The sequence below is a fragment of the Triplophysa rosa genome, linkage group LG1 (genome assembly GCF_024868665.1).
Source record: "Triplophysa rosa linkage group LG1, Trosa_1v2, whole genome shotgun sequence".
Taxonomy (NCBI): Eukaryota; Metazoa; Chordata; class Actinopteri; order Cypriniformes; family Nemacheilidae; genus Triplophysa; species Triplophysa rosa.
Window position 1 is genome coordinate 25986024 of NC_079890.1, and position 27989 is coordinate 26014012.

At 40.2% G+C, this 27989-nt stretch overlaps 2 protein-coding genes across 5 annotated transcripts; one reads left to right on the plus strand and one right to left on the minus strand.

The window, feature by feature from the left end:
- Positions 1–39: 39 nt before the first annotated feature.
- dync1li2 (dynein, cytoplasmic 1, light intermediate chain 2) lies at positions 40–19014 on the minus strand. Of its 4 annotated transcripts, none has more exons than XM_057338136.1 (13): positions 18884–19014; positions 18200–18273; positions 17967–18083; positions 17598–17828; positions 7889–8055; positions 5976–6069; positions 5748–5883; positions 5536–5647; positions 5383–5442; positions 5243–5284; positions 4951–5068; positions 4136–4264; positions 40–3279 (listed from the first exon to the last, which is right to left on the minus strand). In XM_057338136.1, the coding sequence occupies exons 1-13, from the start codon at positions 18976–18978 to the stop codon at positions 3263–3265; spliced, it is 1392 nt and encodes a 463-aa protein (XP_057194119.1). In that variant the 5' UTR covers positions 18979–19014; the 3' UTR covers positions 40–3262. The 4 variants fall into 4 exon arrangements, 2 of the variants coding, with proteins under 2 accessions (XP_057194119.1, XP_057194104.1); XM_057338121.1 differs by having other exon boundaries at positions 40–3284; XR_008963248.1 differs by having other exon boundaries at positions 3166–3279; positions 3722–4264.
- A 4025-nt stretch (positions 19015–23039) lies between these two features.
- si:dkey-56m19.5 (cell surface glycoprotein 1) lies at positions 23040–27720 on the plus strand. The gene is made up of 2 exons (XM_057334624.1): positions 23040–23291; positions 25446–27720. Exon 2 carries the CDS (start codon positions 25454–25456, stop codon positions 27065–27067), a length of 1614 nt encoding a protein of 537 aa, XP_057190607.1. The 5' UTR covers positions 23040–23291; positions 25446–25453; the 3' UTR covers positions 27068–27720.
- The last annotated feature ends 269 nt before the right edge of the window (positions 27721–27989 follow it).

Consider the following 27989-nt stretch of genomic DNA (forward strand, 5'->3'; position numbering starts at 1 on the left):
TTAACACCAATATATGAGCATTTCCTGAAAGTAACTGAAATGTCAGACACAAAAACACTGGAAGATGTTTGTATTTGTATTTTATTTAAGCCAGGACTGAAAAAAAATGTTTCCTTATCTTTGTTTGCATTAAAAGCAAGATTCCACACGGCTGCATTCTGCATCAGGTTAAAGCCATACGATCAGACTCACTTCAATGTACAACACAAAACAGTCCTTTGTGAATAGAAAGGTTTTAAATTCCTGTATAGAAAATTTTGAAAGCTAAAGCATTTTCTCAACATTTTCTTTCTTACAGGGGTAAGTGCATATTGGAAAGATTATAGTGAACAAGTCCCACCCTACACTGAATGAAATACAAAATGCGTTGTTCATCATATAACTGCAATCATCCCCAATTGAGGGGAAAATGATTGAAGCCGAAGCCAAAGAAAACTTGTTTCTTTCGGTGAGCACCCCTAAACTTCAACATGTGTTGTGTAGTCTCCTTTGGGAAAACAGTGTTTTGTGTAAGGAAGCACTTTTCAAGTACTCCAGGCATCTCAGGAGCAGCTTGTTAGTTTTTCAAATTTCTTGAAATTTAATAGACTTTGTCTACTTTTGCATCAATCTTGTATTAAAATCAGTAACTGTCAAATTTGTGTTAAATAAAACAAAAACGTTGAAAAACATGTTACTTTTGACTGAACAACAAATGTTTGATATTTTTTTTATGCAGAGTCTCTTGGGGGAAAAGGAGCTACGTTTACAGGAATGTGTCAGTGAGATTCAGACAGTGAGATTTCAGTCACACAGCAAACTCAGAGAATGCAATTAAATAAGTGCATTTAAGATTATATTAAGGGGTTTTGAATGTAGGCAGAACGTTACATGTGATCAAAGGTTTGAATAATGACAGCCCAAGAATTCTTTACACAATCTGAATAGACGAAAAACCACAAACCGCTAAAATGAGAGGTATATACTAGTCCTGACAATGTTGTGCTTGAATATCAGCAAATGCTTTAGCCCTGCCCATCATAAATGGAAACGTAAGCTTTGTTATGTAGCATAAAATGCAATTTCATTCGAGTTCCTTATCTCTCGTTTGGTATGAGATTTTTCTTTTCTTACAAGTTCATGCAAAACCACAGTACATTCTACACATCTTGTGATCTATTCCCTTGAAGAGCTTAAAAAAAGGACTTAAAACTCTTGTGGAATATTCTGACACAGAACACGACACCACAGTAAGCAGAAAGATCCATTCTGGAATGATGGCTTCTCCAGACTAAGCCAAAAGAGAGGCCACCTGGGAGGAAATTAGGCCAGCTACTCGACATAGACATAACATGTGGATTCTACATCTTTGGTTCCAGATTCTCAGCGTTTTCCTTTTACATCTGAAAACATAATGAATTTAAAAGCCGCTGTAGCTGCTCCATTTACAGTTTTTCCACACCGACATCAAGGTTAAGAAACGTAAGAAATCAAAACCATTACATCATCGCTTTGGATGACCTGTCAAGTTCCAAAGCTCACAAACCATCTAATTTTTTGTCATGTTCAGTCAAAAATGCAAACGATTCAATGTTACAGTAGCAGTAGCGGAGGAATATGTTGAGAAATGTCAGGATTACTTATAAACTCTCTGTGAAGATGAACAAGGCTGTTGTATGGACTCAGATCGACCCGGAGTAAAAAGAACAGAGCACGTGGAGTGACAACAGTAAACGCTACACTGAAGGCAAAGTCGTCACTTCCAGTGGGCACTAAGGAAGTACACAAAGAAAAAACCTTTGGCAGAATTTGCCTACAGGGACATCGACACTGTGCAGAACAGGGAATGTGTTACATGAATTTTATACGGCCCTATAAAAAACAAAACTGGTAAATGTACACTACAATCCTGTTTGTAACTTAATGAGAATGACATACCAAATCAGAATAGTGCTAGTGGTTTAAGTCACAATTTCGATTTGGGGGTGGGGGTTGGACAAAATGCCCCCCCAACATCCTAATCATGTTCTATATGGATATTTTGACATTCGAAAAAAGGCAAGCTCTAATAAAAAGCAAGCTCCCTATGGCAGCAAAAAAAACCTATATAGGCCACTGAAGTACGCAAAATAGGTCATTTTAGTAAAAAGCAATTTCCACATGTTTCCAAAGAAAACAAATAAATTACATGAAGCAATAGACAAAAGGAGGTAAAAAGAACTAATGACCATTGATGCTACAGTGCAATTCCTCTTTTGGAGACGAGCACCTCCACTATGACACAAACAGTATACTGTGCCAGGCACTTGGGAGTTATATTAGGAAAGATGCTGCCCTGCCCCTCTCCTTCAAATACAACCAAAGCCAAAAGAAAATTATCAGTCTGCTACCCAATCCTTGTTTCATCTGAAATAGTTACATAAATTGTTAAGATAATTCAATTTTATACAAAAAAACTCAAATCAAAGCTGTATAGCAAATATTTAGCACATATTTACATAATCTGACAAGGCGGTGTTGCGAGGTCTGCCATTCGTATATGCTGAAGGCGTATGGGTATTGTCATTAGTGTCATGACATCAGTGATGTTACCCATGTTAAGAGAAGCTTAACATCTCACTGGTAAAACACAGAGAATATAAAAGCTTGATTTGCTTTCTTTGTTTTTATAAATACATCAGCATAAATGTAACTGTTTTACACACCGTATACTTTATGCAAGTATATACTATTTTGCAAGTGTTTTCAATATTTGTAGACTTTTAAGCAGTTGTTGTAGCTGAATGCAACATGCTAAGCCACTGCTGTTATTCAACATGGCAGATCGCTTCTGTGCTTGTTGGGAGGAGGGGAATGGATAGGGTTAAAATTCCCCAGGCTAAGCAAGGCCCCACAATGCAGAGGTCTGACTGCCTTCTTAATAGAGCGAACCCATTCACTGACCTGCCATGCCTCACCAAAAATATTCACCGCAAAAACAAACAAACAGGTCTGGGAAAACAAACAAACAAAGACAAAAAGCAGTCGCATCTTTTCAAATATCTACCTTTCTTTCCCCCATAACAACAGGGCCTAATCATCCACACAGATGATTGATTGACACACAAGCTGGGGGGGGAGAATTTTGGTCATGAATAGCTTTTTTGCTCCTTTATGTTGGTATATGGTTGATTTCCAGAGTGGATGATGTAGGCGTGCTCATGCCTCGTTCTCTGTTGCTGGGGTGTTGGCCGTTACCATAGAGTCGGATTTACGAGTCATTCGGTCCAGTTCAGCCTGGACGTCAGTCAAACCCGGCTTCTGCCCTTGAAAAAAAAGAGAGAAAAACAAGAGTAATTTCCTGTAGTGTCATGTATAAATACAACACGGGACGGTTAAGTGGGAACCAGTTTGGTGGATGTGGTTCAGTGCAGCATGCTGGGACACTTATGGAGTGTGGCTTATTGAGGAAAGACGTATAAAAAGCATGCAGTAGTTTCTCTGGGATGCAACAATACCATGCTAATGATCTCCAACGAACAAATACAGTATACGTGAATTCTCCCTATTGTTTAATGTTTATCCATGCAGTGTCATCTAGATGCTTGGGGCATAACAGCAGGTAAAAAGCATAACAATGTGTTAATATGTTATGTTTAATTGAAAAAATGCCATGAAATATATGAGAATATAAACTGGAAACGGTATGACATGGACTTCACATCATCTTGGGTTGGTTAAACAAGCAAGTATGGAACATCACCATTCACGGTGCAGTCACTCGGACAGGCTTTTTAGCCCATTCTTCATGGCTACTTTCTCTTGCTCTACAAGTAAAACTTTAAAAAACAGCACTCTCCAGACATAACAGAAGAACATTTTTTCGTGATGCTTGGGTGAATGTCGAAAAAAAAGTCAAGGTCACCGCATATTTTTTCATGTACCACGTTTTCATTATATTATTATAATATTTTAAGTTAATTTTACATATAATTAATCCTCATTATAATTACATTATTTTATTCATTATTTTCATTATAATTAGTCAATTCTTCATAAATACAAAACAAAACCATGTTATTTTATCTTAAAGATTTTTGGTGAAATATGTTCCAGACATTTCTTATAGGTTACGTAAGATTCACCCATTCCTGTGGCTGGAAAAGGTAGAACTTACCTGTTTTCTTGGCAGAGCCTTGTACCCCTGCTCCTGCCCCCGGTGACCCAGGACTGCTCGGTACACCCGTCTTTTTACTCAGCAGACTGTTGAAGAAGTTGGCCAGCACTCCCTCATTTGCCGCTGCACCTATAAACGTGCACAAATATAACAGAATGACCTCAGGTCAGGTGGCTAAAAAAATCATATTTAGGCAAAAAGAGTAAGAGTAAGCTCAAAGCATACTGACTGTCTGACATTCAACAGCAAATATGCATCTATCATAAACATGATAAAAATAATTGTTTTAAGCTTTGGTTATATTTTTAAATCATTAAAGTAACTAAAATACCACCAAGCTGGAAATGAACTAATATTTAACAAAAACAAAAAAAGTGTAACGTTTTACTTGTGATACCCTCTGCAGGATGGAAAGGTTTGAGGTTTAATTAATTTCAAGTTGATTTAATCAAAGCCACTGAATTGATTCCTGCTGGTGAGAGGCATGCTGTCCAAATTAGCTTAATAACTGAAAAATTTCAGTATCCCCACACCAGCTAAAACAATTCAGAAATCTGTCGTTCAGGGAATTATTCCAACAGTCCCCTGTGGAGGGCAGTGTTTTAAAGAGCTTAGAAAAAAGACAAAATGAGATGTGTGTGAAACAGAGACAAAAAAAAATGAAATGCTCATATTTAGACTCACAAAAACATTGTTTTTGCTTGACTGCGCACAGCACAATCTTGCAATTCATTTCACTTGGATGAATAGGGAGCAATGTCTTCAAAAAGCTGTATCAAATGGTGCGTGTAATTTTGCGAGGTGAGAGTTCTTACCTTTCATGTTGGGGTCTGGTTTCTTCACTGCAGTCATGGGTGAGACGCTGGCCACATTGGTGGGGCCTGTCCGGCCTGCTGGCCGAGGTGAAGCCGATGCAGTTCGGGCTGGAGATTCCTGTTCGCAACCATACAAACAAGGAAAGCACAAAAGCAATTCAAAAGCTTTAAATTAATACATTTATTTACAATGATTTGTAGGTTTGTCAGATAGCATAAATGTGCTTGAAATTGTAACATACAAGCTGCAACAATTTTGTGTGAGGTGTGCGATTCCTGAGGTCACACTTACAGTTCCTCTTGTTGGTGTGGCTGGCTGCTTGGCTAACAATGACTGTAAGGCAGAAGTAGGCATTAGAACTAAAATATGACTTACTTCCGATTGGTCAGAGAGCTTAAAGCAAAAGTATGTTATCCCCTGTATAAACAAACCTGCTGCTTCATGAGAAACACCTGCTCATCCTCAGCAATGATTTCTTTGTCATGCACCAACTTCAGAGACAAAAAATAAGATAAAAACATGTTAATGTTGAACAAGTTTAATGTGATCACGAGAAAGAAATTTTCATTCTAAACTCTTCGTACCTTTCGTACTGGAGGTTTCGTTATGAAGTCCTCAAACGGATCTTCAGGTCGAACCGTTGTAAAGTTTTCGTGTAGGATGGCAATTTTTTTCTCATTATCCCATCCGGACGGACTGCATAGAATTAACAGTGGTTTCGAAAGAGGAAACAGAAAAGTATGCTCACATTCAACCAAAGAGAATAATAACAAGTTTCATTTGCAGGAGATCTCACATGAACACAGCGTCCTTCTCCACCACTAAGGCAGCCGTGGCGAAATGGAAGTCATATATTTTGTGCACCATGTATTTGTAGAGGAGGTCCAGGTTCTTTTCTTCTTTGACAGACGTGTAAATCAAGCCGGCTCCATCTGTGGGATTTGATTAAGGATGTGTTCTGCATCAAGGAGAGTGACATTACAAAACAATACTGATGTTTGTTGAACCTGAGTGAGTAGGATACATTGTAGGCAGAACCGTCGAATATGTGACTGAATGAAGTCGAAATGCTCCTCTCTGTAGTCATGCTCCTTCTCCAATACACTGACGGCATCACACTGGAAAACAGACAGACTTTCAAGTAAGGGGAAAACTGCTTTTTCCTCCTTTCAGTTGTTGAACTGATTTTCTGATTTAAGAGGTTCAGAAATTATTGGAAGATATCAATCCCAGGTTTAAATGTGTTCTTCTTTCAATGTCTTCAATGATTTTGGTTTGCTTCTCACAAAGTTCTCAAAGTTTTGCGGAACACTTACGTTTTTTGGGGGGAGCATAACAGCCCAGTTCCTATTCATTTTCATTAAACAGTGTAAAAGTGTTAGGGGTCAAACTTTGCAAAACATCTTCCTATTTAAGAAAGGTCATGCAACAAAAAATGAAGACTGATACATAAAATCAGAGACAAACCCAAATGACCGCTCAGCAGCCATATTTAAGAATGACTCAGGTTGTGGCTGACTGCCAGCTATAATGGTTTTGGAAGGAAGAGGAGGGGCTAGCTAGAGTGCAAAGAAATCCAGGAGGGCATCATGACATGCTCAAATGCAAACTCATTGTTGCTTGTCACAGGCACCGCTGACCTTCACCACACGCATATTCTACAGAACCACAGCAGATACGCTCTACCTTAAAGGGATAGTTCAGTAAAAACGGGAAATTCTGTCATGAATTACCCTCTAGTTGTTCCAAATCTGTATAAATTTCTTTGTTCTGTTGAACACAAAGAAAGATATTTGAAAGAATGTTAGCAACTGACAGTTTGGTGGCACCATTGACTACCATAGTAGGAAAAAATTAAATTGTAGTCAAAGGAGCCCCAGAACAGATTGTTTTCCTAAATTCCTCAAAATATCTTCTTCTGTCTCCAACAGAACAACAAAAATAATATTTTTCCTATTATGGTATTCAATGATGTCCCAGAAATGTTGATTGATAACATTCTTCCAAATATCTTTCTTTGTGTTCAACCAAACAAAGAAATGTATACAGGTTTGGAACAACTAGAAGGTGAGTAATGCATGACAGAGTTTGCATTTTTGTTTGAATTATGCCTTTAAAGGGATAATTGAGCAAAAATAAAAATTCAGCCATTTACAGACCATGTTATTCGTCTGCATAAGAAGGTATGTTAAAATGGCATGTTGAAGAAAATATCGGTTTTCAAAATGAGGAGAAGAAAATTAATAGTTTTGATTTGGGAGGAATTAACGCATATATGCTAATAGTGAATGAATCCCATCCCATAACACAAACTACAGATATTGGTGGGGAGGATACAGCCTCTCATTTTATTAAAGCACACTACTGCGTAATACACTCAGCTAATGATGTATACATACAGAGATATTACAATAAAGCTGAATTATATTCCATCAAGCTAGCATTGTAGTGCCAGAGCCAAATGCTATCGGTGTTTTTCGTTTGTAATGATAAGAGGCCAAGTGATCAAAAACAACTGAACATTGAGTTCTCAGGCCTAAACTAGCTGATTTCCAATGTTCTCGGGGCTGGAGGGAGGCTAACAATTGAAAAGATCAGCGAGTGTGTCCTGATCACAGAGAGCATGTGAGGGGGACATGGTGAGTCTGCAGCTCGGGACCTGCAGGCTACTGACACTTCATAAAGAGAGCTTTTCATCTGCTCAAAGACAACACAACAAATTAAAAAAGGACACAGACACCCAGTGCCCAGACCACTGCGCTAAACAACTAATCGTTTTAGAAATTAGAACAGAAATAAACATCCACCCTAACATTCATATTCACATGACATCAAATGTACCTCAAACAATGTGACTAACATCGAAAGCCTTGACATCTTACATTAAACAGGCTCATGTAAAAATTCGACTTGAATGTCAATTTCTTACTTTAATACCTTTGTACAAGCTATTAGCACTGGAATGCCTAGGTTGTGTGTGAGGACGTTGTCTCCTAAGGGCAGCAACACGCTGTCGTCTTCTCCCACAGCGGCGGGGGCTCGTCTCTGGGGTGAACTTGGCGTGGCTTCTTCTGGTTCTACGTACTCCTGGAAGGCCTTTACCACTGCAGAAGATAAAGAGAGACATATATAAGAATATCACCAGCCTCAGAAATGAATACACATAGCCTTTTTTATAAAACATTAATGCTCACTCAAAAGTCTTAAATTGCATCTTGGTATGTTGAACCCTAACAGAAACTACATAAATGCAGTTAATGAATTCCACAGAATTAGCACAGCAACCAAAACAAGATCAGATCAGGGCTGACACACATGAGTGTTTGGAAAAAGCATGGTGGTGATGTGTGAAAGTGTGGCTGTGGTGATGTTAATCGTTGGTAGAGATACAGGAGGTGGTGTGGGGGGGCTTCCTCAGGAACCTTAAGAATGCAGCTCCAGATGGCCCAGAAAGCCAAGTGAGCTAAACAACTTCCTTTGACCTACCATTAAAGAAACACAGCTCCACTACTGCTTGAATAACATACAGTAGATACCTTAAAGTGACTTTGGAGCATATTTAACACATAATCTGACCACATATTACCTGGAATACTGGTTGAATCACATGCAATTATACACACCCTGCCTTCTGGAGCTTAACCAGATTTCCACAGGAGACAGAGATCCCAACCTTGTGCATTTCAAGAAAATCTATATACCGCTGTCTTACCGATTCAAACCAAGTATGTAGTAATATTAAACCGATAAACCGATATTGATCAGACTACACCACTTTCATACGAGTCAACGTCTGAATGTTCTTCAACAAAGAGTGCGTGGAGAAAATGGTGCAAGTGAGAGAGAATTTTACTTGCCAGACCGGACAATTAACTTAAAAAAAATTAATAACCGTGCTATGAAAAAATCGGTCGGTGTTAAGAATAATAAGAATAGGTGAATAGACAGAGCCACGTCTTTGTGTGAATTGCGTTTGTCGTGGTTGTGCTTGTTTGTGTGTGACAATAATCGGTGGCGCACCGCATTGAGTCTATATAACTAAGTTACATGCGGACGCGGAATCATGTAATTTAAATATGTCATCTGGCTGTTCTGCGTGTCTGAGTGAATGAGGTGCACATATTAACATACTACACGAGTGATGGTGGAGGACTTGTCAGCGTCTGCACTGTATGAGGATATAAAACACATGAACTTCATCTCCAGAGGACTTATTTTGGGACATTCTAAAACGCTTAATGTGACAAAATGCTTAACGTACCTAAACAGCGATCAAGGAAAACCAAAATTCTGTCAAACCTTCCTTGTACTAAACACTTGCTGCTGTCAAAAGAACGAGGTCTTGGTCCGCGGATAAAGTGAATAATATCACGTTAAGCGTTTTCTCCCCCATAGAAGTCCATTATAAGGAAACAGCGTAACGTGGCGTAATGTACCTAAACAGCGATCAAGGAAAACCAAATTTATGTCAAATTTTACTTCTAATAAACACATGCTGCTGTCAAAAGAACGGGCTCTTCTTCCTCGGATAAAGTGAATAATATCACGTTAAGCGTTCTCACCATAGAAGTCCATTATAAGAGAAAACAGCTTAACGTGGCTAAGACAAATTTCTGTCATTTTAGTTGTAATTAATACTTCAAAAGCCACCGCGCATTGTGTTAAAAAGTGGCTTAGCCTACTTTATACCCTTTCTGAAACCAATATTAAGAAATGAGGCTAATAAAGTTGCTAACTCCAGGCTTCAGTGTTGTTACATCGAGCTGAATAGCCTGTGGAGCAAACTAGAACAAAACAGCACAAATGTTTCTAAAAGCTCTGATAAAAAGGGACAGAAATATAAATGAGATGATACAACGCGTTCTTGTGGCACGAATGCTCGCGTGGCTATTGAGTCAGTAGGCTAATTGGCATTGCCGTTTATCCGCGGAAGAAGAGGTTGTTCTTTTGACAGCAGCAAGTGTTTAGTACAAGGAAGGCTTGACATAAATTTGGTTCCCTTTCGAGAGGTCTCTCTACATTGCTTGAAACGCTAGGGGAATCCCCTTCTCCAACCTTTACTGAATCCTTATTGAATAACGCCAGTGAAAATAAAATGTAACTGGCCAATGCCGGTCAAGACGGCGCTTAAGGGCGTGCACCACCCCTATATAATCTGGACCGCATTCCTCAGAATCTTTCTCCTTCACTCACCTTTTGCATGCTGTTGAGAATTCATCGGATCCTTCTGCTCGTGTGTTCCGGTATGCCTTTATGCAATTTATCCTTTGGGCCGATCGTCACCTGCTCTCCATCAGGGCGATGCATGTGCCAGGTCAGATGAACTGTGGAGCGGACATGCTGTCGAGGGACGGCCCCCCTCACAGGGAATGGAGGTTGAACCCTCAGTCAGTAAGCTTGATCTGGGATCGGTTCGGAAAAGCGGATGTCGATCTTTTCGCGACGGAGAAGAATACGCAATGCCCTCTGTTCTTTTCCCTGTCGAGCTCCCCGCTGCGGGGGGACGCGCTCACGAGCCCGTGGCTGAGAGCCAGCCTCTATGCGTTTCCACCAGTGAAGATTTTACCATTGGTGCTACGCAAAATCAGAACAGAGAAAGCTGCCGTGACGCTGATCGCCCCGAGATGGACGAATCAGCCGTGGTTTCCCGACCTAATGGAGCTGCTGGCAGCGCCTCTGTGGCCGATTCCGCTGAGGAGGGATCTGCTGACCCAAGCGAGCGGCACAATCTGGCACCCCAACCCCGAGTTGTGGCGTCTGCACGTGTGGTGGGTTCACGGGGGCAGGGAGCCCTGGGGAGTTTAGCGAGTCGTGCCATGGATACTATCACAGAGTCACAAGCTCCCTCTACGAGGCGCCTTTACACTTTTAAATGGGCGGTTTTTGTAAAATGGTGCGGGGACAAACGGGCTCGATCCGGAGCTATGCCCCGTATCTGACATTCTAGCCTTTCTGCAGCAGCGCTTGGACGCCGGCAGCTCGCCGTCTACTCTGAAAGTTTATGTCGCTGCCATTGCCGCTTTTCACCCTCCGATTGACGGTCGCTCGGTAGGCAAGCATACTTGGGTGGTGAGATTTTTACGGGGCGCGAGACGACTAAACCCCCCTCGCCCTCCTATGGTGCCGCCCTGGGACCTAGCCTTGGTTTTAAAGGCGCTTTCACTTCCTCCGTTCGAGCCCTTCCAATCATCGGGACTGCGGGAGCTGTCCCTACAAACCGTCCTACTGCTTGTGCTTGTGTCTGCTAAGCATGTAGGGGACACACACGCGCTGTCTATCGATGATGCCTGCATGCGGTTCGGACCTAACGACTGCAGCGTCACGCTCAAACCTAAAGTGGGTTATGTGCCTAAGTCGCTCTCAACACCGTTTAGAGTGCAAGTTATATCCCTGTCTGCTTTCTCCCCGGAGCCGCCAGTATCGCAGGATTACGCTCAGCACGCGCTGTGCCCGGTGCAAGGTTTGAGGATTTACATTGAGCGGTCTGCCGCGTTCAGACAGTCTGACCAGCTGTTTGTTTGCTACGGTGGACCAGCTAAGGGACGTCCCGTTTCAAAGCAGCGGTTGTCTCATTGGATAACAGACCCGATAGCGCTGGCATACGCCAGTCAGGGCTTGGACTGCCCGATCGATCTTAGGGCCCACTCTACTAGAGCTGTGGCCTCTTCATGGGCCTGGTCGAGAGGGGTGTCTGTTCAGGACATTTGTGCAGCAGCGGGCTGGTCTTCGCAGAATACCTTCGCCAGATTTTACAGGCTGGATGTGTCCTCTCTAGCGGCACAAGTGCTGTCTGTTTCGGCACCACCCACAGCTGCCTGTAGCGACTAACGGCTTAGCTATGCTGCACTCAGCTATGTCGTATAGGCGGTGGGGGAGGTGTTGTGTCTACGCCTATCAGCCGGTAGATGGTGCTTTCTGCATAGCTTGGATCAGTATGTATTGCGACTTGAGACGGTGATGCGGAATGACAATATTTGTTTTCGCCCCGTTCAATTCCACTCGTCGAGCTACTAGGTGTCCTTTTTCGCCGGCGGGGGCAACCTGCCTCCGGCAGTTCTTATTAGCAGGCACCCAGCTATTCCGTGCGCTGCTATCTATCGCCCTTAACATCATTTCTTTGCTGTATGTCCTGCCGCTCTAAACCTAGCGCGGCATCACAGCTCAGTTCACATTAAAAAGTTAGTGGTATGCAAATTTTTGCCAAAACTTAGGACCGATCGGATTGGCTCCCGCTTGCGTGGGATCCAATGGGCTTGATACTCGTGCTCGAGGCTACGCCCTGTGGCTGAAGGGGGAGGTTTTTCTCCTCTTTTATGCTGATCATGCGGGGGAGCGCTAGTTTTCACTCTTTGCTGCTCTCACGGCGTGATTTTATTCGGTTCCCCTAGCATTTCACGCAATGTAGAGAGACCTCTCTCGAAAGGGAATGTCTCCGGTTCCTGTCGTAACCTCGGTTCCCTGAGAGGAGGGAACGAGACATTGCGTAAACCGCCGTGCTCGCGTGCTCAGATCGTCGCGCTGTAATGTTTCAGTCGTAAGATTCTGAGGAATGCGGTCCAGACGGCGAGTTATATAGGGGTGGCGCACGCCCCTAAGCACCGACTTGACCGGCATTGGCCAGTTACATTTAATTTTCACTGGCGTTATTCAATAAGGATTCAGTAAAGGTTAGAGAAGGGGATTCCCCTAGCGTTTCACGCAATGTCTCGTTCCCTCCTCTCAGGGAACCGAGGTTACGACAGGAACCGGAGACGTTTTCCTTGAACGCTGTTTAGGTATGTTACACCACGTTAAGCTGTTTCCTTATAATGGACTTCTATGGGGGAGAAAACGTTTAACGTGATATTATTCACTTTATCCGCGGACCAAGAGGTCGTTCTTTTGACAGCAGCAAGTGTTTAGTACAAGGAAGGTTTGACAGAAACTTGGTTTTCCTTGATCGCTGTTTAGGTACGTTAAGCGTTTTTCACGTTAAGCGTTTTAGAATGTCCCCTTATTTTACTGCTTGAGTGAAGCCATCGTCAAACACTTCACACTTCCCGACGACCCGTCAAAATAAAAGTCCCGTTAACTTGAACACTCAGACGAAAAAATATTGTAGTATTTGCTAAAGGAAATTGTAGTACCCTTGTAGTAAATGAATAAACCGTAGTTAACACTGTAGTATACTTGAGTAAGGTTAAAAAACACTGTAGTATCTAGGAATTTTACTGCAGCTTTACTATAGTATCGTATACTACAGTAATTTATGTGGACAAAATATACCTCTACAGTATAGTAAAAAATGAAATACACAGACATTCAAAATAAAACAAATTTAGGTAAACTAAAAATTATATGGCCCTAATTTATCCATCTGTATGTAACATTATTGTCATTTGTCAATTGTGCCTGCCCTGTTCATGTGATGAACTGCATTTGCATTTTTTTAATGATTATTGTTTTTTTAATCATGAACTGTTTGGCCTGTGCTATAAAACTTTAAACCTCTGTAGCACCAGAGCTATGTGCAAAAAAAGTTAACGTACAGCCCTGAGTCTGACACTAATAATAAATACTGCTTGCCTTTGTTCTATAGCAATCATGGAGAGTATTAACAAATTTAGGTGGCGGCAGCAGACACTAGGTAAAACGCTTTACGCAAACTTGACCAATCAGGATCCGAAACAATTATATTGACACTTCAAATTAAATATCTTTATTTTTATCTTCGGACAAGTACTATTTGTACTCGGACAAGTGAATGACAAATGTGACTCCTGTCACTAATGTTAATCAAAGAACAAAAAAAGGAGAAATCGATGTGATTTCGTAGTTTTAATGAGGATTCTTCGGTATTTCATGTACTTAGCAAGTGTTTGCGAACTTCTGTATATTTCCTACCTGTTAGATCAGTTGCAAAGCCAACAATATTAGAATGTTGGCTTTCATTCATAAAATGATGCTGTCAAAGAAATGTGTTGTTTCTACATTACTTTGGAGATAAAATGTGAAATTATTAGAATGTAAAAGTATATTTAAAAACATAATAGCTGTGTGTGATTAGTTAGTTAATTATTTTAATCGATTGACAGCACTAAAATCAACATGTTAAACAAAATAAATAGTGTATGTTTCATTTCACTATACGTGTGCGATTAATCACAACTAATCGCACGAAAAGGGTGCGATTAACTGCGATAAAAATTTTGAATCTATTGACAGCCCTAGTAAAAATATAATTAATATCAAATATTTCTTTAATGACTGAGCTAAAACCAAAAAGCGTTACATTGTTCCCCGCTCTCCCCTATCTAAAACAAATCCACACAGAGTAATTGTTATACAAAAAATTAAAATTTACAGCACAATAAAAAGAAATATGTGTTTACAGCTGACTGAATTATTTTTTTTAAATGACTTTCATATTGTATGTTCTATACAGGTCGAACTGAAACATGACAAGCAATGCAGTTTTTGTAATGCCATTGATTGTTAGCATTTTGACAGTCTACGCGCTATGGTTGATACTATATGTTCCTGTTGGATAGAAAACTATTGCTAATGTTTTGACCGAATGATTAAATTTTGAATCGGGTTTGCTGTGTTTTGATAGAGTTAGCATATGTTGAAAAAGGCATTCAGCATTTTGAAAAGTAGAGTTTGTATTTATTTAACAAAATGTGGTTTTGGCAAGAAAATTAACTATTTGGCTAATAGTGTGAATGTAGGTGTGTTACTGTGTTAGTTTAGAAAAAGTACTTTAAGTATTGGTAAACACTTGTTAGCAATTGAAAAAAACTGTAGCGAGAATAACACATTTCTAAAACAATAACCTCAACCTGTCCAAAAGAAGCACCAGTTGAGTTTACAATCACCTTCTATTGTCAACTTTGACCAGCTTCCACAAACAAGGGTGGGGACAGTCACAGGACTAGTGTACAGTATTGAAGGCATTAAACATACAGCCAAGAATATTAATGATTACAACTTCATTAAGACCATCAATATGGAATAATGTTGACTTTTCTTCACCAAGCATGCGCAATACCAAATTTATTTATACATTGAACAGAAAAGAAAGTGTTTAAAAATTGCATTCAAAAATTTTAAAACATACAGTGCACTTTTTTTATGGAGTGTTAGCTGACTAAGAGCTGTGAGATACTATATTGTAGCACAGTGGTTTAAGTAAAGCTGCTCTGTTAAACTGCTTCTGTTTTTAGACCAGCATTCTGCCCATCCTGCTCACAGCAAAGAGTTGAATGTCAGGAATGTCCGATAGAGCAGACCATGATGCAACACCAAGAAAGCTTGAATGCACTTTCCCACTACAATGATGACATCATTGACTCTTGTTCCTCTTAAGTTGATTTTAGCTTAAGGAAGCAACGGCTCTGTTTCGGGGTGGGTCTGTTTTACGAAGCTGAAGGGTGGCTTGTAAAGTCTTAGTCTGTCATCACATTGGGCCCTGATCCAATATACCCAACAAACTATGTACTTGCAACTGCCTGGCATTAGAGGATGAATTTAGCATTTTAAAATGTAGCTCTACATTTTATGCAAACAACCTGATAGCAGTAATATACAAATGAGGACCAAATGGACAGGTCGTAGAAATTCGAAGAGAACAAAATAATGCCTTCGCTGGCTTCTATTTTAGCCTAAAATATTTCAGATGCAAGCTAAAATACAATTTCTAAGCCGCTTCCCCTTCTGCACTCATAGCCCTGTTTAGATAACACAAATGGTGATCCTCAGAAATAACCTCTCACATCATGTCTGAGCAGCACTCAGCCTCTCAATTCATATTACAGATGCTGGCCTGGTACAAAAACATTTTAAAGGGATACTTCACCCAAAAATGAAAATTCTGTCTTTATTTACTCACCTTCGAGTTGTTCCAAATCTGTATACATTTCTTTGTTTTGATGAACACTGAGAAAGATATTTGGAAGAATGCTTATAATCAAAAAGATCTTGCCCCCCCATTGACTCCCATAGTAGGAAAATTTACTTTATCTTTTTTTTGTTCTGTTGAACACAAAAGAAGACATTTTGAAGAATGTTGGACAGCAAACAGTTCTGGGGAACTTTTGACTACAATTGTATTTTTTCCTACTATGGTAGTCAATGGGGGGCAAAATCTGTCTGGTTATAAGCATTCTTCCAAATATCTTTCTAGTAGTAAACTGATAAAGTACATAAACACTAGAGTATACTTACTCTTATTTACTAAACTAATATTTACTATAGTAAGGTTCAAAAACACTATTGTATCTGCAAAATGAGGAATTTTACAGCAGTTTACCATCGTAAATAATATAATAATAGTATACTACAGTATGTGGACAAATATATATTTATTGTATAGTGAAAGAATGGAAAACACAGAAGTCAGAAAAATTCAAATAGAAAACAGGAACTTGGGAAAAACTAAATTATATTTGCCCTAATTTGCCTGCCTATTTATGTGAAACTACTTTTTTTCTAATATAACAGACACTTTATACTTGTTCTACAACTGTTTGGCATGAGCTACAAAACTTTAAACCTCTGTAGCACCAGTGCTTTGTGCAATAGCTTTCCTGTGGCTCAGTGGTTAGAGCATGGCGCTAGCAACGCCAAAGGCATGGGTCGATCCCAGGGATTGCACATAGTTAGAAACAAATGTATAGTATGCAATGTAAGTCGCTTTGGAAAAAAGCATCTGCCAAATGCATAAATGTAAATCTAATAAAAAAAAGTACAGCCCTGGCTTTAAGTCATCTTCAACTTTTAGCTGTTATTTTTATTACTAGGCGCTGTTTATGTAAGGAAAAAGTACCTTCAGGTACCGCCCATAACTACATTACGACTCTGACTGCATTATACCTCTATGTTTTAGGGCAAAAATATTAACTACAAAATCTAAAAACGTCAAGAAACCAGGACAATCCTTAGCAAAGCTTTATTCATGATATTTAACAGTAGTGTGGCAGTATGTAATCGCTTAGATTCTAACAGCATGGATCTGACTGAAAGGTCAAGCAAATTCAAAGGACAAAGAGGGCTTCATAACCAGAGTGTGCTATTAAACCAACATAAACTACAGGCATCGCTGGTCTCTCAGGCTGTAACTTAATACAAAAAAAGAGATAAGAACTCTAAAACTTGAACAACAAAACTGAACTTAAAAAAATCTAATAGAATCTTTGTTTTTTGTTTTTACTTAAATGTGATTTATGCTTAGACCAAAACATCACCAATTCTCCACTACACTTCTATAAATGACATGCCAAAAAATCCACACCTGCTCTCCACGGACAAGTAAATTGTTTCAGCAATAAATTCAAAGACAAATTGTAGTGCAGCTTTAGCAGGCATCTACACTCTACTGCTTCATTAACAATGAACACAGAGCACTTATGAAAGCCTCTGAGTGTTTAATATTGAGTACAAACCAGTAATGTAACCCCACAAGAGAAGAAACAGACAATTCTCACCACAGATACCATATGTAAAAAATAGAAAGCTGTATCAACATCCACGTGTTCACTGGCCTAGTCAGATACACATCCTTCAGCCACAGAGCTCTTTTCTTATTTTTACTGGTAACACTGGCATGAACAGATGTTAGTATTGGCACATCCCTTTCATCCCAAAAGCAAAATAACATAACACTCACTCTTTTGCTCCATCTCTCTCATTTCCTCAGGTGGGATCTTCAGTTTGTCCACATGTTCACGCAGCACACTCGCCCACTTCTGCAGCGACTCCATGATGGTCCAAGACCGCGACATGTCCACCACAAACACAGCCAGACTGTCCTTCAGCGAGTCAGCAGTCACTGCAAACTTCAGCAAGTTTTTGTGGTACAGGTCTCCATCAAGGATCCACACATTACAGCGAGCCAAATCTGGAAGAAACATTAAAAAAAAAATGCTTACTATAAAGTTCATTTTCTACAAACTACCACAAACAGGTACTGAATCAAAACCTTTTTTATGTATTAATCTCTGCGTTCTTTTAACCATCAACATCACTTGGCACCTACCATCTATGTCTTCATCCTGGACGTTCAGGTACAAGTATTCCAGACCTCTGCCTTTCTTGTTGTGCTCTGCCCCTTGCAGTTTTGCCATGAGTGTTGTCTTTCCTGAACCATCCTCCCCTAAAATAAATCACATCACTCATATTTTACAACATAAACAAAAACAAGAATCTAAAACAAAAGGTTACTCATGCACTGTTAGGATTGTGAACTAAACATCTGCAAAATACACATACCAAAAACTAATATATTTTTCCCAGATGGCAATTTGGAGCTTGAGCGTGTGGAAACTTCGCTGAGAATTGACGACCTGGAAGAATGACAGAACAACAAATGACCACACATCACTTTACATTCATGACAGCAGCAGATAAACGCTTTGATAAGCTAGTCATCGGTTATAAACTTAGTTTTGATAAGCTTTAGATTGATATCTGCTTCTAGGTGCTGTCACTGTAACATCTAGGAAGACACATCTAACGTTATCATACAAGTCTTTCAAACCAGAGAAGGGTGTCCTGTCCAGAAACCGTTAAATCGCATGAGAAATGAAACTCCTATGACATGTGTCATACAAATACAACAAAACGGTCTATATAGTAATTCATTTTCACAAAAGATCTTTCAGATTTCTCCACATCACAAACAAACGGTTCCAGTTTCAATAACAAGAAAAGAACATTAACGGTGACATATGACATCTCTTTAAACACTGTCTCTATCCTAAAGCAGCTTGTAAATCGCTCATAAAGTGTTAGTTTACAAGTCTGTGTGAAATGTTTTGGACTCATCCGGGACCGGCGTCTAAACTGAACTGGACAGCACCCGGCTGGTGACAAAGCAGGACATTACACTGTCAACTAAACACTCTCCCTGCAAAATTAAATTCGCTTTAAGGCAATCTGAGGGTGCGAGCGTACCAGAGGTTTTGTCCTTCATCATCCTCGTTGCTGTTTTCCATAGTGTCGCCTGTACCGACTGCGCCCAGTAGCTTCTTCTCTAAAACGGGAGCCATCTTGAGTAAAGAGGCACAAAAGGAGGCGCATATAGAGCGCGGCCGAGGACCTCACATGAACCGCTCCACGAGCCACTCGGCTAACTTTCTATCCTACTATGGGGAAGGTATAGTTCATGAATATTAATTACGTAACGCGCCGTTTGACCAGCAAGCGTCACTTGGCTCATGAATATTACTTAGACACATGACAGAACGTTTAACAAAGGTAGCTTGACTAAATTAATATTCATGAAAGGTACTATCCCATAGTACGAATTTTAGTTCTCGTAACCCTCACTTTGAAAAAAAAAACCCAGAAGAAACAACAATAGAAAGAATGAGATGAAAATGCACAGAATCATTCTTTAAATCTTTTAAACAAATCTTGCGCTGGTTACTTAAAGTAATGTGCTGAACTCAGAAAAAACTGTTTGTAATTATGATCAGGCATGTGAAGAGACAGCGCAATCCGCGTTGGCTTGAATGATGTCATTTTAGACTTTGCCGCGCGAGCTGCTGTCAAGCCATGTAACCCGTGAGCTGAACTGAGGTCAGATTTGTAATCTCTTCGTGATGAAGATATACTGTACATGTGAAAAGAGGAAACTGATTCATGCTCAGCTTCATATAAACCGGTCGTAGACAACAGTTTTCTGAACCTGTTGCACCGTTACAGCATTGGAAACCAAATCGAAGTTTATGTTATTTATAGAGTAACTTAATGTATTATGTACGTATTCACATAAAAGAAAGACAAATAAGTAAAGATGTGGGTTATGAAATATTGTTACCTCTGAAGCATAGATCAAAAAGAGAGCACTGATGACATCTGCTGGAAGAAATATCGCACGACAACGTGATACTCAAACTTAAGGTAATCAATTATCCTTCATTAGATAAACGTGCAATTACTTTACGTAGATTTTGTATTTAAGCAGACTTTCTACACAAATACACTATTATATATTATTGTACATATCATAATAATATGCATATTATAATTTAAATGAAACTTAACTAGACAAGAAAATTTGGTGACGTATTATTAGTTTTTGGTGACGTTATTTTTTTCTTACGTCAGTAAATAAACTGAAGGTTTGCCATACAAGTATCACGTAATTACAGTAGAATGATCAAACCAAAAAAACAGACAAACGAGCATACAAAAAATGCAAATAGTCATCAAATAAATAAATAAAAATCACAAAAAGTAGATATGTGATTGCAGCTTCTTAGGTAATTTAACACAATGATTGTCATCCTACTCAGTCAGGCCTAACTAAAGTATTGGGTTGAAGGGACGACAGCTGAGGCTCTGACACAGTTAAGTATATTCCCCCTGGCTCCTCCATATGGCCAGACAGGCCACAGCTCTGAATTTGTGGTGTGCTTACAAGAGTTTAGGGGTAAGACTGAGGGTCTCCTGGGAGACATAGCATGCCAAAACCCTGAGTCATGTGTCCAAGCCTGTAACTTGACCCTATTCCTTTTATTCTTTACCCTTGCTGGCAAGAAAATATGATTGCTCTGCAATTAGACAGGAACGAAGGCTATATGCTCTAAATTCAGTTAAAATTATGAACCAATATAGTAAATAAAAGATTTTAACTGAATTTAGAGCATATAGCCTTCATTTCTGTCTAATTGCAGAGCAACAATGTTTTTGTTCAAAGGGTTAAGTGAGCTCCTTTTATATGTGCAATAAAGGTTATTTTAAACGCAAATCTTTGTATTACAAATATGAAACTCCTCTTCCTGCACCCATGTAGAGCTTCCACAATTGAAGTATTACTGACTATTTTATTATGTTGTTCTCTGTCATTGTGCCACTAATACTCATTTCCTCTTGTTCTGATTTAACCATTTGTTCTGATGCACCATCATAATTCTGACACTAGAGGCTGCTGTCTCCATTATTCATGTCCCTAAAAAGTAAGTTGCATTTCAATTCTTTTCATATTGCACATTGTTGTTGTTTGTTTGACAGGATAGGGTTAGTATTATTAATCACGTAAGCCTAGTTTGCCAGACATTCTATGGGGGCAAAAAGCTCACAGATCATAAACCTTTCAGCGCACATAGTCTGGGAACTCTGTAACCTTGAACTCTCTGCCCAGAATAGCTGGGTATTTTAACAAATTACCGTACATACACACACGCACGCACGCACGCACGCACGCACGCACGCACACACACACACACACACACACACACACACACACACACACACACACACACACCACAACACAACACACACACAACACACCACACAGGTTGTTGAGATACTAGTGAGGAACATTACATAGACTGTCCATTATTCTATATATCAGGCTTTATAGATATATCTATCCCCTCATCCCAACCCTAACCATTAACCTAAATAATACACACAAACATGTGCACTCTATTACATTTAAAGAAAACACTATTGAGCGAAATATGACCTTTTTATAGAGGGACAGTAAAATGCCTACACAAGTGGTTCACACGTATTTCACTGTGGTACTGGAGACATTTGTCCTCACAAATATAGCTAAACCAGTACACAATCACACACACCACGCACGCACGCACGCACGCACGCACGCCACGCACGCACCCACACCACGCACGCCACGACACACCACCACACACCACACATATTACCACCACCGACGCACACACACACACGCACGCACGAACACACACACGCACACGCACGCACGCACGCACGCACGCACACACACACACACACACACACTGCACAACTAACATGGAAACATTATGTGCAATTTTTAAACATGACTGTAGATCTTTGAGAGAAGCAGTTTTCCACATTTATTTCAATTTTTTCCCAGAGAGCATTAGGAGTTTGCCATAAATATAAACTTGCTAATGTATATTCTGCATTACGCCATTTGATTTCTCATCTTGACAGTAAGTACAATAATATGCAAACTGTGCTGTACAAAAAGCTGAAATACAGAGAGGAAACTACTTTCTCACGGCCATGTTTCATCACATTCCATGTGTCTAGTAGTGATGAAAGGGCGGCACTGGTTCATTCCTCTCCTCAATGTGATTTAATCACAAGCCTGTGATGAGGTGAGTAAGACAAAAAATATAAATGTCTAGTCTACATAACAATTAATTTAAAATTATTGACAAGACTGACCGGTTTTGTCCACAGTAAATTTTCTTTGCAATAGACAGTCCTTCATGCTGTGTCACATTATTATAAATTGCATGTACATTATTTTATCTCTATTATTGTGGCCTACTTCCATACTTCTCAACATGTTTACTATGACACGTGCTGTGTTGCAGTGCACTTTTTGATCATTAAAACGATACTCATCAGTGTATTTAGAAATGAAGTTTTTTCTTATTTCTGTCCTCAGGTGCAGTGGTATGCCACAAGTGTTCGAGTACATTCAAAGGATGGAGAGCACATAAGTACCACCCAGTAGACTGATTACCACATTTTCCATACAATCTACAAAATAAAAGTTATGAACCTTTTTAAAAATGGTGAAAAAATTAAGTTGAAGATGTAAAGTCTATGTTTGTTAGTTAAGCCCCGTGAAATGTCATTGCACTTGTACCTATGATATTCTATTAACACCAGGCAGCCAAATTACACTTGGGTGCCATGTGTCAGACTGGAGAATAATATTGGTGACAACCTCATGGCTTTCTTACAGTAACACCTCTGCCTCGTGAAGCAGTCAGGAGTCATGTCTACGATATACGTTAAAGTGGTGAATTTATTAGGCAATGCTGTTGTTATTATGATTTTTTTTTTAAATATTATGTTTTTTTTAAACAGAGTTATGTTTTGGGAGAGGATCAGTCCTTTAACATTTTTATACTGTTTACATATCTTCAGCAATGGATGAGGAGAATTACTGTAACCTCTGTCTTTACAGACAGAATGAGAGAGATCTATGCTAAAACCAGACAGGCAGGTGGAAAGGCAAAATAATACGGTTGCTATAGCGATCACTTCAAAAGTGAAAGAAAAGGGGGCATTATTCCCAAAACCCATTATAAAGCCCACCTAATCTAGTAAAATATGCACCCAAAGTGGGGGAAGGGAAGGGGAGGGAGGAGAAAGCAGGGGAGGGTATATGGATTGTGGGCAGTGGGCAGGAGAGGCTGTGATAACGACAGATGTCTCACAAGCAGTGGGTTTAACAGGAGGGGTGAAAGGAGAAAAAACGCCCAGTCGCAGATTGGACCACGGGGAGTGAGTACTGGGTGCGACTGGATCACATTCACTACTACAGGAGAGAGAAAAGTGCATCCAGTGCACGAACGGATTTCCAGAGTTTAAAGCAGCAGAAAACAAGGTTAGTGAAAAATGTTTTATTTCGATTCTGTAGGGACTTTATAAATACACGGCAAAAACACAGAAAAATCGTTTAATTGAGACTCCTCGCACCGCTAAAGGAGACATTGTGGACGAGCCGTCCTTTGTTCTCTTCATTTTAAGTGTCACTAAACTAAATACTGTACAACACAAGCATCCTATATCACTAAATTAAAACAACTAAACAGTAAAAATAGCTTTACAGCTTTTTTTCTAACAATGTGTGAAAGACACTTTGGTCAATTTCTAAATGTTCTACATTGCATCTTTAGGGGGTCTTCTTAAAATATTTGGAGATCTTTAGTTAAAGCTTATTAAAATTAACAACTAGATATTTTAAAAATAAATTAAACGAATACTGTATGGGTTACAGGTAGCCCTTGACAGTTTGATGGCAGAAACATATTTAGTCGTTCCTTCACATCTGCTTTTCAGCGAAGAAAGCAGGTTTATAAGGAAATCGAAAGGATTTATTTGCACAGATATAAAAAGCTCATTCAGGCATATGAAAAAGCTGGTCGATATGAAGGGAGAAGTCAAAGTGGGGGTGGGGGTGGGGAACACTCTCAAATCCCTATCCATGGAAAAAGAATCTAAAGGACACAATTATATATCGTCTTATCAGACATAGGAACGAGTTTAAATTCACTGTTAACTTAAATTTTCACGCTCTCTTTTTACGTTCATGTCTCATGAAGTGGGATGGGGTGGTTTAACATGGTTGTTCAGTATTTATGATTAGAAACCATTTTTGGAGGGTTTCAATATATTTATTTAATGAAGTAAGATTTGCAGAAACAGCGGAGCTTGTAAAGTGTCCAGACAGAGCGCTGTAACCTGCTGTAATTGCAAACCGCCGGCGGTATGAAGTGTCTTCAGTGAAAGATGACACAGACAGCACAGCTGGACATGTGCAGGTCGGGTTGGTGCATGACTGCGCATCCCGTCTTGTTTGCCCCAGTGCAGCACTATGGACAGCTCCTATTATAATCCCGCCGTGCTAAATTAATGTAATATTACGCAATGATTTGAAGATGTGTCGTTTTAGTGCAGCTTTGAATGCAACGTAACCTGTTTTAATCAGAATCTCAGTGTAGGCTCTTACACTTAGGTATACTGCAAAATTGCATATACATTTTATATAGAATTCTATTTACTATCAAATGACACATATCAACACAAAGTTGAACTATAGGTCCCTTAAGTAAGCCTTTTGGTAAAAAGGGGAGTTGCTGTATTGCTGAATTACATTACATCCATTTTATGTTGCGACCTGCTCGTTTTTACACAATTTGTTCTCCTGGCAGTGAGTTTAATAAAATAAATAAAAGTTGGTTTCCTTAACTGCTGTAGAGCCATTTGATGAAAGTGGGAAGCCTGCATGCTGAGTTATGTTATCTAAGCCATTCCCCTTAATGTTATATTTTAACCTCACCAAGCATAACTGGTGTTTCAACTCTACGGCAGTTTCAAGTTTTTCACCTACTGTTGCACTTGTGTATATGGTTGAGTGACAATAAAGGGATTTGATTTACAAACCATAAAACACACACACAATACATGCATTTTGTGTTAAGAGATTGAATAGAAACCGAACCACTGCTTTCATTTTGTAGTATACCCATATGACATTACACATGACATTTAACCTGTTCGTTTTGAAAGTGGCTGTAGATAAGGTCTAGCCTGAAAGGATTTAGAAGTAAAAAATGGTGTATTAGGCCTACTCCTACAGATTTAAAATCAGTGTTTGACCAGACAGAGTTTTGAATTTTAAATAGAATGTTCACTTGGCTGCAACACTTACGCTAATAGAAAGTTTACAAGAACCAAGTGACATTCCCTTCCAGTCACTGTTTGTCCTTAAGCTATAGCCTCCTTCGTAGCAAAACTGGACTGCATTCAAAGTCCTTGGCAGAGATTGCCTTGAGTTAAAATGACTGAGTGAGTGCCCTTTATAAGGACAGACAGGGTGGGCCATGTGGGCAGACTTATGAAGTTTTACATTTTCTTCTTCGTATTTATTTATAATTAAAATGTATTAATATTCATATATAATTAATATTCTATATAATACAACATAAAATGTTCCAAGGTTCATAATTTAATGTAAGATGTTCATTTATTCCTGCAGGGCACATCATGGGAGGCAAGCTAAGCAAACGTAAGAAGGGATATGATGTCAGTGATCCTAAAGAGAAGAAAGAGGAGAGCACTGTGACAGAAGTTGCCCCATCTGAGAAGGCAGAGTCTCCTGTGACCGAGGCAGAGGTGGTTCCTCAAGACACTGCAGTGGGGAACTCAGAAAGATCAGCTGAGCAAGCTACCTCTCCCTCAACAACAGAGACAGAGGTGAAGAAAGACAATGCTACAACAGAAAAACCGGCTGCTGCAACAGTGGCAACTACTGCTGCATCGGAAAGTCCACCAGAAGAACCTGCAGCTGTGGAAAAAGCAGCTGTGACAGAAACACCAGCGGCAGAGGCACCAGCATCTGCATCAGAGGCACCACCGGCAGAGGATGCAACATCTGCACCAGAGAAACCAGCAGCAGAGGTACCAGCAGATGCACCAGAGAAACCAGCAGCAGAAGTCAGAGCATCTGCACCAGAGACACCAGCACCTGAGGTACCAGCAGCTTTGGTAGAAGCATCTGTTGCCGAAGAGCCTGCTGCTACACCTAAGGAAGAAGCAATTCCTCCAGAGTCACCGGTAACACAGGAGCCTGTGGCTGCCCCTGAGGAACCAGCTGAGGTAGAGCAACCTATAGCAGAGAAACCTGCAGCTTCGTCTGAGGAACCAGCAGAGGCACCAGTGTTGGAGGAACCTCCGGTTGTACCTCAGGAACTGGCAGCTACACCTGAGACACAAGTGACAGAGGAACCTGCAGCTACACCCGAGGAACCAGCAGTTTTATCAGAGGTACTAGTGGCAGAGGAACCTGCACCTGAGGAACCGGCAGCTTTGCTGGAGTCACCAGTGATTGAGGAACCTGTGACAATATTTGAAGATCCAGTGCAGGAGTCACCAGTGGCAGATCCACCTGCCCTTGTGCCAGAAGAGCCACTATCTTCCCCTCAACTTGCAGCTTCCCCAGCAGAGCTTGTCACAGAGCAGATAACTGAAGAAGTTGTTGAGAAGATTGAAAATGCCACTGAGGTGTCCACTGAAATTACAGAAACCACAGAAGCAGTGCCAGAACCTGAGACAGAAGCTCTAGAGCCAGTAGCTGAGGCTGAGCCAGTGCCTGAGCCTGTTTCCGAGCCAGACATAGACGCAGCTGTGCCTAGCCCAGAGGAACCCACACCAGTCACAGAGCAAACTACTGCATCTCCTGAAATCACACTAATACAAGACAAGCCTGAGCCGACCCCAGAGCCAACAGAAGATAAGCCTGCACCTGAGCAAAAAAGCAGAGAGGAGCTCATCCCTTTGATTGTCATCTTGGAATCAACCTCAAACAATGATATCTCCTCTGAGGAATCTGTCCCAACCATAACAGATCCGAAGCTCAATAATGGAGAGTGTGAGAGTGCCGCCTCAGCAGAGGATTCTGTGTCAGCTCCCCCCACGGTGAATGGGGAATGCCATGAGGTGGATGTCCCAGAGTCTCCAGCTGAAGCATGCGTGAACGGTGTAAAGGACAAAGAACCCCCTCAGGAGCACAGTGAATGTGAACTGAAAAAGGACTTAAGTTTGGCTGCTGACATTCAGGTTCTGCTTCCAGTCGGTGACATGGTAGAGGTGCCACAGTGAGTCGACTTAATCTGAGAAACAAGCCCTAAATGTGAATACTGATGCAAACAACTGAAACAATCGTCTGAACGTGGGTTTTCTGAAAAAATGTCAAAGATGCCTGTTGTGGTTTCTCAGCCAGAAGGAATTTCTGATTAACCAAAAAGAAATACCACCCAAGAGCTAACAGAGCAAGTAACAAAGAATACAACATGTGAGAGTGAAAGACTGAAAAGAAATTGGAGAGGGAGAATGTGAGCGAGATTGAGAAAGAGAGCGAACAATGTTTGAAATGTTTGTGCCCTGTGTCCTGCTGTCATTGGAGAGGGCGAGCTAGCAGGTCTGGTGAATATATAAGCCAGGTAGATGATGATTACACATGGACTGAAACAAGAATAAAAAACAAGCTGGCAGAACAAAAATCCTGGATGGCAGCAAAAAATTGAATTGAATGAATAGTTTCATATGTTTTTGTGTGAGTCTGATGCATATTAAAATGGTTTATTGGATTAGCATTTAATAGTATGTAATCTAATTTAGACCACATCATTTCTGTCACCATGTAATAAGGAGATTTGGGGATGAAGCGTTTTGAATTTTTCATGATGGGAAAGCAGTGAGGAATGTTCATATAACTTAATGACTTGGCTTAGACAATAAAACACTCTGTTATACCTTAAGAATGGTTCTTTCCTTTTTGCACATGTGTTGTTTTCGAGAATGTTGTGCTGAATGTGTGATTAGATTTTTACTTGTGTATTATTTAAAAGAGTATCCCACATAAACGATAAAGTATGATACAGTTTGGGTCATGCAGAGAACAGATCCATTTGATCACTATCGAATCCGTCCAGCCTGTGCAAGGTTTTTTGGCACTGAATTAATATGGGAGGAGTTTTCTCAACAGCTGCATCAGTTACTTTGTTTTCGGCCATTTTGTTTG

What these genes read in the sequence shown, in the direction of transcription:
- si:dkey-56m19.5 (XM_057334624.1), top strand. Translation starts at nt 25,454, where the DNA reads ATGGGAGGCAAGCTAAGCAAACGTAAGAAGGGATATGATGTCAGTGAT.
- dync1li2 (XM_057338121.1), bottom strand. Translation starts at nt 18,978, where the DNA reads ATGGCTCCCGTTTTAGAGAAGAAGCTACTGGGCGCAGTCGGTACAGGC. An exon ending in GAGAAGGACGCTGTGTTCAT is followed by an intron (nt 5,648 to 5,747) that starts GTGAGATCTCCT and finishes AATTCTATGCAG; the next exon opens with TCCGTCCGGATGGGATAATG. An exon ending in CGAAACCTCCAGTACGAAAG is followed by an intron (nt 5,443 to 5,535) that starts GTACGAAGAGTT and finishes TTGTCTCTGAAG; the next exon opens with TTGGTGCATGACAAAGAAAT.